This window comes from Zonotrichia albicollis, chromosome 5 (assembly GCF_047830755.1).
Source record: "Zonotrichia albicollis isolate bZonAlb1 chromosome 5, bZonAlb1.hap1, whole genome shotgun sequence".
Taxonomy (NCBI): Eukaryota; Metazoa; Chordata; class Aves; order Passeriformes; family Passerellidae; genus Zonotrichia; species Zonotrichia albicollis.
Window position 1 is genome coordinate 29,161,236 of NC_133823.1, and position 15,297 is coordinate 29,176,532.

The following is a 15,297-nucleotide window of genomic DNA, read 5'->3' on the forward strand; positions in this document are numbered from 1 at the left end:
CTATTTCATTCTGATCTTAACCTGTGTCAAAGGACAATCTTGCATACTCAGAGTTTATCAAGAGTGATGAGCCTTCACTTTCAAAGTATATCTGATTTCTGATAATGCAGACTGTATTCATATTCTTAAGCTCCTTAGAAATGTTTTCACATTTGGGCAAATAACCTTCCTGTGGTAACATGATACTCAGCACAGGCTACTATTTGCTACCACCTCTCTTTGCACCATACTGATTTTGAGCAACAGTACGGGATGTAATTTTTTTGGTGAATGACCTTTAAACTTAAACATTTTTTTTAAAATGCTGACAAATAGTACGACGAATTATGTAATATTTTCTATTGATCTGCTCTGTTTGCTTTAGCACACAGCACACCTGTTGATATGCCTAGCAGAGGACAAAACGAGGACAGAGACAGCGGCATTGCTCGGTCAGGTATCTGCTGTCTATCTTGTTTGCCTGCTTTTGTAATTGTTACAATTCTTGGCTGCAGTGGTTCACCTGAAATATAGACACCTCATGACCTGTAAATCCATAGTTGTTTTTATCTGCTAGGTGGTTTGCCTTCTGCATTTGCCTCAAGCCCTTATGCAAAAATATTTGCCATTATATTCTTTGTTTACAACCACCATGTTCTGGGCTCTTGACCAGTTTATAATTTGGAGGAAGAACTGGTTGGAGCCTTTACTAGAGCAAATGAAGAGAAATGGCTTTTTACACTGAATAGGAAAATGAAGACCAGAAGTCATCCTGTCTATTGTAATGGGAGTGCAAGAACTCATGGGAGAGAATACTTTTTATGAGAATAAAATACATTTTAGTATGTTTAAGTGGGGATGATCCTCCTACTTTATAACAAATGAATGTCCTCAAGCAGCAAGATTTATGTTAAATAATTGTCTCTCCTGTTGCAAGTGAGTTGTGTGAAAAAGACCAGAAAGCAAGAGCAATATTTGTGAGAAATTATTGTTAGAGTATGAAGAAAAGTATTTAACCAGCACTCTTTGTGATTCATTGTATGTGGGGTTTCTTGCTTTCTTCATAGCATCTCTGAGCAGTCTTCTGGTTACTCCTTTTCCATCTCCAAGCTCTTCATCATCATCTTCTAGCAGCTATCAACGTCGCTGGCTCCGAAGTCAGACAACCAGTTTAGAGAATGGAATTGTTCCAAGATGGTGAGTGTAGCAACTTTCTTATTACAACAAGTGTTTGAGAGCCTAAGCCTCCTTTCTTTAAAAGCACAAACCCTGTTATTAAATGTTCTCAACTCAGTCTATTTTCTGTGCGTGTTACATAAGATTGCCAATATAAAAAAAGATGAAGTTTTGGCTGAATGTGAACTTCAAAGCCCAATTTGGAATATAATTATTTTTACTGGATACATAGGCTGTGTATTAATATGGTGTGAATGTATAGGCTGTGTATGAAACCATATTCTGAAAAGTAAATTAATTTTTTTCTGAAGGAGCAGAGCATCCTGTTGAGATGAAAGGGACTGTAACAGCACTGCTGCCATAATGACTTTATGCTGTGATGAAGTCTGACCAGTGAGCAGTTAGTGAAATTTTGGAGTAATAGCCCATGACGACTCTCTTGGCTGGTACAGGATGTTCCTGATGTGACTTCTGCCAAAACAGGAAGAAAAAAAAGCTGTGATCAAAAAGCTTGGCTTCTGTTTTGGAATTTTATTAGCTTTTGTAGCTCAGTGGCATAACAAAGCGTGGAATGCAGCAGACTTTTCATAGCTAATAAGCAAATTCTTCCCTTGTCATTTGCAAAATAGCAAATGGTTCTTGATTATCCTCTCTCTGTACTCATCCACCTGTACACAGAGACAGAGTGGAATTAGTGGAGACCTACAAGAAATTCATGCTATTTGGCCTCTCTCCCTTTTCAGTTAAGAGAAGCATAAAAGCTGCCAGTTAAAATATGTAGTCAGTAAAAATTAAACCTCATTTGAAAAGCTTTCCCTAGTGTAAATCAGCACTTGCAGCATTTTTTCTAGATATTCTTAGTGAATAATTTTTAACATGAAGGATTGTGCCATGGTACTAAAGTAGCAGTTGTGCTGTCTAAATCACACTTGCAGTTCAGAATAAACTGGTTGCTTTAAGTAAACTGAAGTACTTTTTCCTAAAGAAAAAGGCTGAGAGCAGCCCATGTAAAAAAAAGGTTAAAACATCTAGGGTAAATAAGATCATTTCAGCCCAGTTTAAAAAGCGGCCAAATTTTCACAAATATAAGTTTCTGCAAAGTGTTCTGAAACTTACAAATTGTCTAGAGGAAATCCTCTTTGGGCTGCTTATTTGCTGTCCAGAGCAGGGTTGTTGGTTTTTTCCCCACTGGAGAACCAGTGCTGGGGAAAGATACTGGAAACAGCACATAATTATTTTTACTCTCTAGAATTATTCTTGAACTGGGATTCTTTCTAAGCCAAAAGGCCTCTTCAGATACTTGTTTTCTGGTTATTTGCTAGAGAAACAGTAGGCTTCTGGTTGAATACTTCATTGCCACAGAGTTTGCACCCCAGGTTGTTACAGCCAAGATTCTACAGTTTCTGTGACTGATGTTTTAGGCCAATAGCTCAAAGAAATTGAGATGTCTAGTTGGAACTCCACAAAGTCAATTGGCAAGCAAGCTAGATTAGCAGTTTTGTTGAAAAGGCTTCTCTCTCAGAGCTAAATTCCTCAATTTCTGTTCCTGGGAAGCAGTGCAAAAGCTTGCGATGTTTCTTGGATGCTGACTGACCATCCTTTCCTGACTTCCTTGGGAATTTCTGTCTCTGTATGCAAGTTCCTGAAGTTCAGATGAGGTTATGCTTTTGTCTGGAACTCTGTTTTCCCACAAGCTGTTTTTTTGCTGTTGTTTAATTGTCTGTTTTATCCTGTGTTCATGGACTCATACCTCTGTGATGAGAATTCTTTGTATATTTAACTTTGTCAAACCAATTAAACTGTAAACTAAGTATTTTTAGAATGGACTAAGAATGAATGCTTAGCCCTGAGTCTTTCCTTTTGTTAATTGCTTCATAGTGTTCTATAAATACTACAGACTCCATTTCAAGATACTTCTGATATGAAAAGACTTCAAACTTTTAATTACCACTCACTGGTATTTCAGTCTTAGCTTAAAAGAAGTTCTAAAACCAAGCTGTTTCCAGATGAGTGCTGCTCAGAATGTCTCCATGGCTTTTTTGTCTTTTTACCCTTTTTCTCCTATAATTTCTCAGTAGATTAACACCCATTATTCAGTTGAAATTCCTTACAACAGACATTTTTCCCATAATATTTTACTTATTTATGTATACACATTATATTTATATATATATATGGTGTTCTTTTCAGTTAAATTGATCAAGATCTTTAAGCAAGAAAAAATAATTATTTTTTAAGTCAGCAGTATCAATATCTAGTGCTGCAAGGCTAGTATTTATAGAAGAACATGGTGAGGGATTTGTCACCCTTTTGTATAATCACAGTAAAAATTATGCTGGGCTGAGACTTGTGGGTATCATCCTGTGCCAAGCAGTAGCTTGGAATTTACATCAGGTGTCTGTGGAACTTGACTCTTGAGTAAGTCTTGAAAAACTCCAAGGATAGAGATTCCACAGCCTTTCTGGACACTGCCATCCCCTTGACTGACCATTTTCCCCCCATTTGACATTATCTGCAAACTCACTAAAGGTGTGTTTTGGTCCACAGGCCAGACTCATAATCAAAACATTGAGCAGTATTGATCCTAGTAGCAACCCATGTGTAATATTGAGAAGAGACAACTGTTGAAAGAAATATGGCAGCACTGTCAAAGAAACAAGCAGAACGTGGGGAAATAATAATGGTTGTAAAATAGCCACTGGATGGGTATTTTCTTTTCTTTCTGGTGTTTTTTTTAATAGTTTTAAGCAGAAAACAAATCTTTCTAAGCTAAGTCTACACAATTTTGAGCTGGGCAAACATGTATTTGTAAGTAAGTTTGTGTTTTTACAGTAATTACTGGATGGTGACATTTTGTCTTCAGTTAAAATAGAAGGTTTTATTTTGTATGCAAACATCCATCTTAGGATGCCAGAACAATATAGACAGTATAGGTTATATGTTTCCCAACTTCCCTCATGAGCAACAGTCCAGATTCAAGAGCATCATAGATATGCAGCTGAGCACCCAGAGAGGAGCTCAAGCGCTGGATGCAGTTCACAGCTCCAAAGTTACCTTTAAGCTTTTTTGGTTGTGATTTTGTGTGATGTATCTCTGGTCCCTTTTCTTCGTCTCCCTCAAAGTTAAATCCAGGAGTTAATCTATTAGTTCTGTTTCAGAGGAAAGTGTTCACACCAGGCCTCTCTGGGGATTGTCTTCTTCCTATTTGAACAAGCGCAGGACTTATCCATCAAAATGTCAGGCATCCTCTGTTCAGAAACATGTGACAGCAAAGCCTTATGTAGTCAGTCAAAAGAGTCCTACAAGTGAATTACCTTCTGCTAAATAGAGAGCTATGGGTAGAAGCTGAATTCTCTCTCAGGACACAGGTAACTGTCCTAACAAATCTGTCTTACAGGTCCACTGAAGAAATGTTTAGTATGGCTGATGAAAGCTGCAGCTCCAATCCTGCAATGGTTCGGAGGAAAAAAATTGCAATCAGCATCATCTTTTCTCTGCCTGAAAAAGAAGAAGCTCAGAGAAACTTCCAGGATTTCTTTTTCTCTCACTTTCCTCTTTTTGAGTCTCACATGAACAAGCTGAAATATGCAATAGAAAAGGTACAGAATACTAATTTGGCATAATGTGGAAAAATGTCAATCAGAATGAAGTATTCTAGAATCTGATAGATGAAGAGTGGGAGAAGGTGCGTGGTTTCAAGCTTGCCTCCCTCCTTACACATGCAGTCTTGAGCTTGAGCCCAGAGTTGGAACTCAGCATTTGCTGAAAGAGGTGCAGTTTCTTTTCTAGACAGAATTAGAATGGAGAGTTTTATGCTATGGGTGGTTTTTCCTTTGTTCTTGCCATATTTCACTCTGAGGTTTTCTTGACTCCCTAGAGACTGTGGAAATGATGGTACTCTGTCCTTTCATGCAGTGTCTGAAAGAGAGACACAAAATATTTGTGTCTTGCTGTTGTCTTCTCAGAAATGTTCTCTTCTCTCCCCTTGTCCAGTATTAGGGTTTGGCCTCGTATGAGGTGGAGGGAGGTTGGCATTTGTTGCTATCCTGAGTGGCTGTATAGGACTGGGGCTGGATCTTAGTTATTTTGACATGTTAATGAAGTTTAAAAAGATGAAGAATGTGAATCCTTTAAGCAGCTGTTTTGTGTCTTTAACTCTTAATCAAGGCCATGATCTCATGTAGAAAAATAGCAGAATCCAGCCAGAGAGTGCAGGTTTATATCAGCCGTGTCATGGATGCCCTGGGAGAATTCAGGTGAGTTGATGGAATTCTGAATTACAAGGAGAGCACTTTTCATGCCCCATGAAAGATATTTGTCACTTCCAGTTATAAGCAACTGAATGTAAGGTCTTGTATTTTAGACAGTCTTGCAGTTAGTGTGAATGAATTTTCTGCATTGGTTGTTGGGGAAATGTTTTCAGAAAACTTTAGCAAACCAGCTCAGCCATTTTCCAAATGAGAATGAAAGTAGTTCTGTTGCACTCATGTGTTCCTGGGATTGTCAGTTAAAGTCTAAACACCTCATCAAGAGCTGGCTTCTGCTGATGACTGTACAGTTGGGTGGATTGATGTACTCAGGCAGATAGATGTGTCTACTCCTAGCCTTGGATGTTGAACAATGTAACTGGCAAGAAAGTTGCAGTCAAATGCTCTCTTTTCTGTACTTGAGAAATGAAGGAATGGTCAAAGGCTAAGAAAGTCAGCCCAGGAGAGAGAGAAGGCTTAAGACTTTAATGGAATGGAGGTTCTGTAATATCTGGAATGTGGAATCAAATCTGTGCAATGAATGGAATGGGTTCTTCTTCCCCTCAAATTTGTTTCTGTATGGTTTCACTGAATAAAATTCACATGGGAATGCAAAAAAGGGAAGCCAAATATGTAATTCATACAAAGACACTGGGTTACTGATAATATAAATTGAACAGACCAGTGTTCTGAATACTAGTAATTACTGGAAGAGTAAAAACTCTTCCAGTTTGTTTAGTCTCCTAGATCTTACCAAAAAAAGCAGCGAATTATAATCTGGACAACAGAAGGGGAAAGGGGCTACTTATATTTATTTGCAGAATTGAGATGTGCGTGTTAACGCTGACTTTTTGGGACTTTTCTTTGGGCAGAGTTACCATCTGGAACCTATATTCTGTTCCAAGGATTGCAGAGCCTGTGTGGCTTAATATGATGTCCAGCACCCTGGAAAAGAATCAGCTATGCCAGCGTTTTCTTAAAGAATTTACCTTTCTGATAGAACAGATCAACAAAAATCAGTAAGCTTCCCCCACTCCCTTTTTTTTTTTTAAGAAAAAGCTTTTGTGCTTCCCAGTGCAAAGGACTTAATGGGGTGTTCTTTTGCTGGTGTTACTTTGGACATGCTTTTTAAAACTTTTTTTCCCTCCTAGGTTCTTTGCTGCTTTGCTGACTGCAGTGCTGACATATCACCTGGCGTGGGTCCCCACAGTGATGCCCGTTGACCATCCTCCCATCAAGGCCTTCTCTGAGAAGCGCACATCCCAGTCTGTCAACATGCTGGCAAAATCCCACCCATATAACCCTCTCTGGGCACAGCTGGGTCAGTATGATTTGGAAAGCTTCAGATTTTTCTATAACAAGCACCTTTGTACATCCACCCCTTTTAGATAAGGGCTGCTTGTAGTCCAGGTCATGTTTCCTCCTACCAACAGGTGTCTTTTGCCTGATTAATCAGAGAATTTGGAGGCCTATTTACATATCCTGCTTTTTATTCTTGTTCCTTGTTGACATCCTCTGCTACACTGTCTGGTTAACTTGTTACAGAGGTATTAAGATGGTGCAAGTGCTCTGAATGGTCTGAACAGTTTGGGAAAAAACAAGATGAAATAGACTGGATTGAGAGGAGTTACCTGGACCTTGGAGGCCCTTTGTAGTTGAAATTGGCTACCTCCCTTTGTCTCTTTCTCACATAGCTAGAATAGAGAGCAGGGCAATAGATTAGAAGTCTGGCAACTGGCAGTAGCTCCATTCACTTCCTGTTACATGAATGGACTTGGGGCAAGATTTTTTTCTAAGCTCTGTGCCTCAGGCTGGTCTCTGACAAATTGTATAGCTTGTAAATTATCTTGATACAAGGGACTAGATAACTGATGTCGAATGAGTAGGTGAATGAAAGCTCAGAAAGTAATTCTGTCAGTGGTAGATATTTGAAAATTCCTTATCTTCTTGGCAGCAGATGAAAATGTGACATCAGACTTAGCTGATGTACTATATTGCCATGTAAAATAACACACGTGCACACTGAGGCAATGACGTGACTTAACTCTGTGATGCTGGTGCTGTCTCTTCCTGATTGTCTCAGGTTTCTTTTTCTCAGTAACCTCTATGAAGATTTGCTTCTTTGGCCATGTAGTTGTAATGAATTGTTTCCTGGTTTAAGATGTCATTTAAACATTGTGCAGAGGTTAGACTGAAGGGGAAATTAGAAGTGTGTTTGTGGTGTTGAGGACGGAGCCAGGCCTGGAGTTACAAGAACCAGCTGGACTGGAGGCGTAAGCTCAGTAGTAGCTCTTGTGGTCGCTCCCAGGAGTCACCACTGGTGAATAGTGAAGAGTCTGTTTCTCTTTTTGTCCTGCCAAGTTCTCAGTGCCTGAACTCAAAATGCTCTCTGATTTTGTTTCAGTCTTATAAAGCCCAAAAAGCTGTTACTGTTGTGGTTGCAAAAGCTGATTGTAAAAGGGAGATGTTGCCCTCTGCTGGTCCTCTTCTTTAGGAAGAGAGAAGAAAAACAAAAAATCAAGTCTTGGTGCTTAAAAATGGAAACGACAGAATTTTGATGTACCTGTCTTCTCACCTTCAGACCTGTATTTTCATTACATTTTAAGTATCAACTGCAATTATGTACTATACAATTGTAAATCCCTCTGTCATGAAGACATACTGTCTCTTAAATACCAGCTTCAATCTAATGGTATTAACAAGTATTAGTGCTTTTTGAAGATCATGATTTTGACTTGTACTGTTTTATTAGTATTTATATAAAAGCCAATTGTGCAAATGAACATGAAGCCTGAATCTGATTTCCATAGCAACTGTGCTCAACTCAGAAGTAAAACAATATATTCCAGTTTCATTTCAATATTGCTTGTCCTTGTGACCTACCAGCCTTTTAGATTGAGGAGTCTGAAGCCCACTTTTGTTCCTTAGGAATTAATTTGCTGGCTTGTTAGGGTCTGGGCTTGGTTGCAAGGGTGTCCCTAACTGAAGGAGAATAGCACCACTGATGTTACCTACCACCCAGGAGCCTCTCCAGTGCATCACTGGCATCATGGGAAATGGCAGGTCTTAGCAGGGGAGACAGTAAGAGCCATGGAATTACGGTCTCATTGATCCTTGTTTTGTAGGAATGGAGTTGGGAGCCTTATTCCTTTTATGTTCTGTATAATGAGGAGGAGGCTGGACATAAATATGCTCTTGGGGTTTTTTTTTGCTATGTTAGTGTTGAAACCAGAGCCCCCCTTGCCCTTGGAAGAAGTCTTTCTGAAGCTCTGTTTGTAACTCTTAATGTAGTGTTGCTTCTTGAGGTCTAGTACAAAATCCTGATGGCAAGTTCTGTCCAGAACAAAATTTGAGCAGCCCAGAGGAAGGATTTAGCACCTGAAGGCAACACTTAGTGAGTGTGCTCTGATGGGTGTCATGTGAAGACAACTGGGTTAACTCATCCTAGGAATAGACATTTCTTTGAGTAAGCTGATCTTTTACCAGTAGGGCATGTGAGCATTCCTTTATTGGCTATGTATGTTTACTTCTCCCAGAACTCTGGAGTAGGAGCCCTTTAGCTAATAGGTGATTATAAGCAGCTAGAAGATAATTGCCACCCTCCCAAAGAAATATGTTGAGAGTAGGATATGTACAACCTTAGTTCTGTTAAAAAAGCAGTTATTCAGGATAAATTAGCAAATAAGTCATTCTTTGGGGGACTCAGATCATGATGATGTAGTAGTTGCCTGCCTTTCATATTGCAGTTGTATTTTGATTTTCTGCATCTTCATTCCCCCTGCCAAAGTTAAATGCTCATGTGAGTGAGGTTGGCTCCCACATACACAGCACGTGCCTTGCTCAGTAAGGTAGTTATGTGCCTCTTTTTTCTGAACCTCTTTTATTAAGCTAATATCTATTTAATTTTTTCTTTTTTGATATCTTAGTCCTGAAAAATATAATTAAGATTTTATTTGTGTAAAAATGCCTGTGTTTAACAGAAAGTCACTACACTAACACAGAAAGACTTTGATGTGAAAGAAAATTAGTAGAAAAATAGAAAATAATATGGCTGGCTTCAGAGTTTTGCTGGATCTGCATTCTTCTTTGCCCCCTCTTGTGTCAGTGTCCGGGTGATAATGTCTTGTAAGCAGAGTGTAAATTAAATCTTAGTGCCTCTTAACAGGAAAAAAATTAGTAAGAGCAGCTGATTCCTCACAAAAGCCCTTCAGGACAAAAGCCAGGTGTAAGAAGCATTAGGTGACTTCTTTTTTTGCTCTTTGTTTTAAACTTTTATGAATTCACTGTGGAAGAAATTAACTGTCCAATTGTGTCCATAGTAAGTACTGTTTCAAACTGTGTTTAACTTGAACAGTAAAAGTTATATCACAATGCAACATAAACCTGTGAAATTTTTGCTTTCCTGTGTAGGTGATCTCTACGGTGCCATAGGCTCTCCAGTTAGACTGACTCGGACTGTGATTGTTGGGAAGCGCAAGGAGCTGGTGCAGCGCTTGCTCTACGTTCTAACTTACTTCATCCGGTGCTCTGAGCTGCAGGAAAACCAGCTGACCTGGAGTGAGAAGGCTGGGGAAGGAGAGCAGGTGCTAAATGGAAGCAAGATCACAACTGCACTAGAAAAGGGAGAGGTAGAGGAATCTGATTATGTGGTTGTCACTGTTAAAAATGACCCTGCTCTTGTGCCTCCAATCCTACCTCCAAAGAATGATGGAAGTAAGAGCAACAGTACTGCAGAGTGCGTGCATGAATCAGAAAGCACTCAGGCTGTCCCAGTCTCTTCAAAAGAAAAGAGGGAAGCAATAGAAAAGGCAAGTCAGACATCTGAAACATCTGTTGACTGTCTAACTGGCAGTTTCTGTAAAGGAGCATCTGATGGTAAGAAAAGAACTGTCACCGATATGGGAATCCTATCCTACCACTCTGAAGAATCATCTAAATTAGAGGATGTAATGGATACAAAGAAGAACAAGAACCAGAATGAGAGAAAAGCGGAGAAGCAGTTTTCTAGTAGGTCATCTGCTGTACCTTGTCCTGAAAGGTCTGGCCACAGGACTTCACACTTAGAAAAGGTCACGTTTCAGATTGGAAGTTCAGCATCACCAGAGTCAGACTTAGAAACTCATAGAAGAGAAATGGAAGAAAATCTGAAGACATTAATTAAACATCCTGAGGTGATACATTGTGCCTCAAGTTCCACAAGTCTGACTGTGGATGCTTCTCAGAATCAAGACAGTTGTGAAGCTGCCTTTATCAACAAACATAATGTTTGTTATGCACAAATCCCACCGTGTGAGGAGAAGGAAGGTATACTTAACCAACATATGGAAAGTAAAGGAACTGAAGTGAATTTAATTAATTCAATATCTAGTGAAATGCTTTTGCCCACAGATAGCATAGAAACTGTAAAATTGCCAAACATGAAAGAAAATAGAACTTTATGCTCTGGCAATCTGGAGAACTATTCTTCTGACTGTGTAGAAGCAGATTCTGCTGTCAAACAGGATTCCTCTAAAGTAGGTGCTAAAGATGTCCCCTATGGGGATTCTGGAAGGAAAACCTCCTTCAGAGTTGAAGGGGACATTCCAAGGAACGAGAGTTCAGACAGTGCTCTTGGAGCTAGTGATGAAGAAGGCGATTGTTGTATCCCTGATGAAGTGCATCATGATAACATCAGCAAACGGCTTGAAGAATTTGCAGAAGTGGAACTTCCTTTGCCAAGGTAAAGAAGTCTGATTAATTTAGAACTAAATGGAGTCAAAAGCTGTAGCTACTTTAGAGCTGTTTAAAGTTTCAAGTCTGAAGTCTTCTGGGAACCTGACTAAGTTCCTTGTAAACAAATCAGTAGCAGACAGTGGTGTAGTTAGAATTCTTGTAAGCAGATTTGGCAGAAAGGAAACATAGCAGATTTAATAAAGTTTTATATGACAAAGATATATTTCAAATGCCTAAAAGAGGTGATCAACCTTTTTATGTAAGCTGACTGAAACATTTAGTGTAGACATGTAGATAGAATACCTGAGGACAAGCAAAACTTTACTGAAGATAACAGTTTAGATTTGACATAATTCTTAAATGAAATACAAATTTGGAATAAACATGAGCATGCTGTTAGAAAATTTTTGAGCATTCCAGGTGCATATGGAGTTTGATGGTGCTTAAGGTCAGTTTCTAGACTTACCTTCAGCAAGAGAATTGGAGAAAACTCGAATTTAGCAAAACTGTAAGCTGCAGAACATGGAGCCCATATATCCCACAATCTCCAGTGCATATAAATTTTCTTATGTGCAAGTTTGAGGAAATCCATACACAGTTAAATTTTAGCTTTTAAAATTCTTGTTTCAAGGAACAGCAGTAGATGTTTACTGGTGTGGACATGTATGTATACTTGTAGTACAACTGTTGATTAATATTTGCAGTAGAAAGAAAGACTTTGCATTCATGTAAAATCTGAATGCAAGTTGTCAAGCAAAAGTCTTACCTGCTTTGTATTTCTGTATTTCAGGTCAAATACCATCAGCAGTCAATGTGTGAAAAACTTTGGAAGATCACTTCTGGGTGGTTACTGTCATACATACATACCTGATCTAGTGCTGCATGGAATAAATAATGATGAAAAACTCAAGCAGTGTCTACTAGCAGATCTACTTCATGCAATGCACGTGAGTTGAAGTGCTGAGTCAGAGTTGTGATATTACTGAAATCTACAGAAGTAGGTTATTTCAGTAGGTGACTTTTTTTATTTACGTGTTCTGAACAGCCACAACTGCCATGTCTGCCTTTTTGAAAGATGTAAGCCCTTAATTTACTATATGCAATGCTTGTTCATGCAAAAATCATGTGCTTTACTTTATTACTTTTAAGGCTTCTCTTCCAAGATTAGCACAAAGATTGTTTGCAACTTCAAGTTACAAACAAGGAAAAGAACCCTTGAGCTGCTTCTCTTTTCCATCACAATAGCAGACAAAATTACCTGCATTTCAGAAAAATTATATGCAAGTTGAAACATCTTATTTTGCTACTTAGTGGCATGTGTTGCAGGTGAGGTAAAGTCATGTTGAGGCCTGTGTGATGCTAGTCTGTAGCAGAAATGACTGACTACAGAAGATAGTTGTATATAGATAAGAAATTTGCTGTGTTCTTTCTCCACTGTAAGTACTCCTACATTATAAAATTTATAACTAAACTTTCACTGGAATAGCTGTGTGACCTCAGTGTGCAATTTAAAATGCTTATCTAGTAATTGTCAGCAGCAAGAATGATTCTGCTGGCATGACTGCATTTATTATCCAGAGCAGTGATGTGTATCTGTCTGTTCCTTAAGGAACATCAGATTGATCTGGTGTGATAGTGTGGCTCTTCTTTGGTGGGTGACAAGTGGGCCATGAGCTTGCACAGCTCTTGCTGCCAGGAGAGCCAGTGCTCTCCTGGGGTGCCTAGCAAGAGTGTTCTAGCTGGTCAGGGGAGGTGAACCTGCCCCTCTACTCAGCTCTAGTGAGGTCACATCTGGAGTGCCGTGTCCACTCCTGGGCTCCACAGGTCAAGAAGGATGAGGAGCTACTGGAGAGAGTCCAGTGGAGAGCCCCAAAGATCATTAGGGATCTGGAACATCTCTCTTCTCAGAGGAGACTAGACTGAGAGGGGATCTCATTGGTGCATATTAATATCCTAAAGACAGGTGTCAAGAGAGTGGTGCTCAGCAACAGGACAAGGAGCAATGGCCATAAACTAAAGCACAAGAAGTGCCACCTTCTGAGGAATAACTTTATGTTGAGGGTGGCAGAGCACTGGAGCCAGCTGCTCAGGGAGGTCATGGAGTCTCCCTCTCTAGAGACATTCAAAACCTGCCTGGCCTTGTTCCTGTGTCACCTGCTCTAGGGGACACTGCCTTGGCAAGGAGTTGGTTTAGAGGATCTCCAGAGGTCCCCTCCAACCCTTGCTTTTCTGTTATACCCTTCTTGGTTGTGCATAGTAAAATCCCTCACATATCTCTGAAACATTGAATGTGCTTTCACCATACTGGATCAGTGTAATTATTACATTCTTCATTTTGAAAGAAACTAATCTCTTCAGGGTAGGGAGAATACATGAAGAAAAATAAAATTGAGTAGTGACTTTCAGGCACTAATGAAAATCAAATGTCTCAATCTAATTGGCAGATGCAGCGCTGCTGAATGCTGAATGTAAATCTTGTCACTGTCTTGTCATTTTTTGAGATGCCTTTGATTCCCTAATGGGCAAAAAAATTGCATTGAATCACTTCCTTATTTGCTACATCAGTGTGTAAAAGTAGAATATCAAACTGAGCTGTGGAAATGTATATGAAAGTATCACATAATTGTATTTTGTTTCTGTTGCAGCATCCAGTGCTAGATGAGCCCATAGCAGAAGCTGTCTGCATTATTGCAGACACAGATAAATGGAATGTACAAGTAGCTACAAGCCAGAGGAAGATGATGGACAGTGTGAAGTTAGGCAAGGATGTTCTGGTTTCGAGTCAAGTATCCAGTCTGTTGCAGTCTATTTTACAGCTTTACAAACTGAACGTCCCAGCTGACTTTGTAAGTATTTCTTTATTGAAGGCTGAAGCTAATGGAAATTGCTTAGCTCAGATAGCAAGCATAGTGTTCTGTAACTGTGTTGCAATATCAATGAACTAAAGCCTGATATAGTGCAGAGCTGTTACAACATGTTGAAAAGAATCCATGCTACAGTCCAGTAATGGATACCAATGGGGAACCAAGTTGGTTCTGGCAAACAGCTTCCTATTCTTAGAGTATTTGTTCAACCCTGTCATGTTGCATACTCCCTATGCCACAGCATCCTTTCCTGTCCTCATTTGTAGTGGAGTTCATCAGAGCAAATCAGTAATGCTGGTTTTGCTGATTACGACAAAATTACCCCCAAGTCTGACTGCAATAACTATAGTTCAATTTTTAGCACATGATTATTGGTGAGGGGAGATGGAGGGGTTTGTCAGTAGTCACCCCTTTTCTAATAATCAGAATTGATTTGTCCTTCAGCAGATAGTTTGAGGAATTCTCTAGGAGTCTTATGTAATGACTGTGCCAACAGATGAAAGAGGAAGATAGAGCTAAACACTAACAGCTCTAAATAGTATTAGTTGGCACTGTTTTGGGTTAAATTGGTGGTATTGATTACATTAAGTTCTTCAGGTCAAATACTAGGCAAAATATGTGGGTACATTTTTGAGTGTTTTCTCTGGATTCTTCTGGGCATTGAAAAATACACAACTGTGGTTGAAATTGTATCTTAGTACTTGCACAGTCACACCTTAAATCCTGGCATTTTTAAATCGAGTAGTTGATTTTGCAACTGAAGTGTTCTTTCCAGTGTTTCCTTAGGATTTGTGTATGCAGTTTCTATAGGCCTTGTGTGGTTTGGGAGGTGTCTGGAGGCAGAATGATTTTCAGGGGTTTTTATTTCCTTTTTCTTACAAAAAGGAACTGTGAAGTGACAGTGCTAGTTGTTTGTAAATTTTTCATTGTTTGTGTTAGAAATACTTTGATCCTTCTGTCAGGAGATTTTGCAACTCTGCTAAAACAACATCAGTGCATGGAAGCCGAGTGTTCCTAAACTCTAGGAGAAGTATGACATTCTCATAGTAGTATTTCTATTGATTTAAATTTGGATAGAAACATACGTATTGATGTACTCATATCAATCAGAAATGACCACAGTGCAGTATGTTTGAAGCTTCCTTTAGGAGTGCAAATCTCTTTACATGCAGTTACTGTTCAGATGAGTAAGTATTTTTGCAGTTTTGTGGTACCAACAGAAAACAACCCAATTTGAGACCAGATGAAAAGCAAGTGGTGATATCTTTATTTTATCATTTCAGACTGATAGTTGTGCTGCAGAGAGCTTTGCAGTATGC

At 39.2% G+C, this 15,297-nt stretch overlaps 1 protein-coding gene across 4 annotated transcripts in view; it reads left to right on the forward strand.

Annotated features, from left to right (window-relative positions):
* The window catches only part of FNIP2 (folliculin interacting protein 2), a 49,941-nt gene that overhangs the window by 27,470 nt on the left and 7,174 nt on the right, over window positions 1-15,297 (forward strand). For all 4 annotated transcript variants that reach the window (XM_026792932.2, XM_005486319.4, XM_074541187.1 and 1 more), the window contains 9 exons: window positions 365-436; window positions 1,047-1,176; window positions 4,553-4,754; window positions 5,323-5,411; window positions 6,275-6,421; window positions 6,554-6,723; window positions 9,813-11,121; window positions 11,905-12,061; window positions 13,760-13,960. In XM_026792932.2, the coding sequence (XP_026648733.1) occupies window positions 365-436; window positions 1,047-1,176; window positions 4,553-4,754; window positions 5,323-5,411; window positions 6,275-6,421; window positions 6,554-6,723; window positions 9,813-11,121; window positions 11,905-12,061; window positions 13,760-13,960 (2,477 nt within the window). The remainder of the gene's footprint in view (window positions 1-364; window positions 437-1,046; window positions 1,177-4,552; window positions 4,755-5,322; window positions 5,412-6,274; window positions 6,422-6,553; window positions 6,724-9,812; window positions 11,122-11,904; window positions 12,062-13,759; window positions 13,961-15,297) is intronic.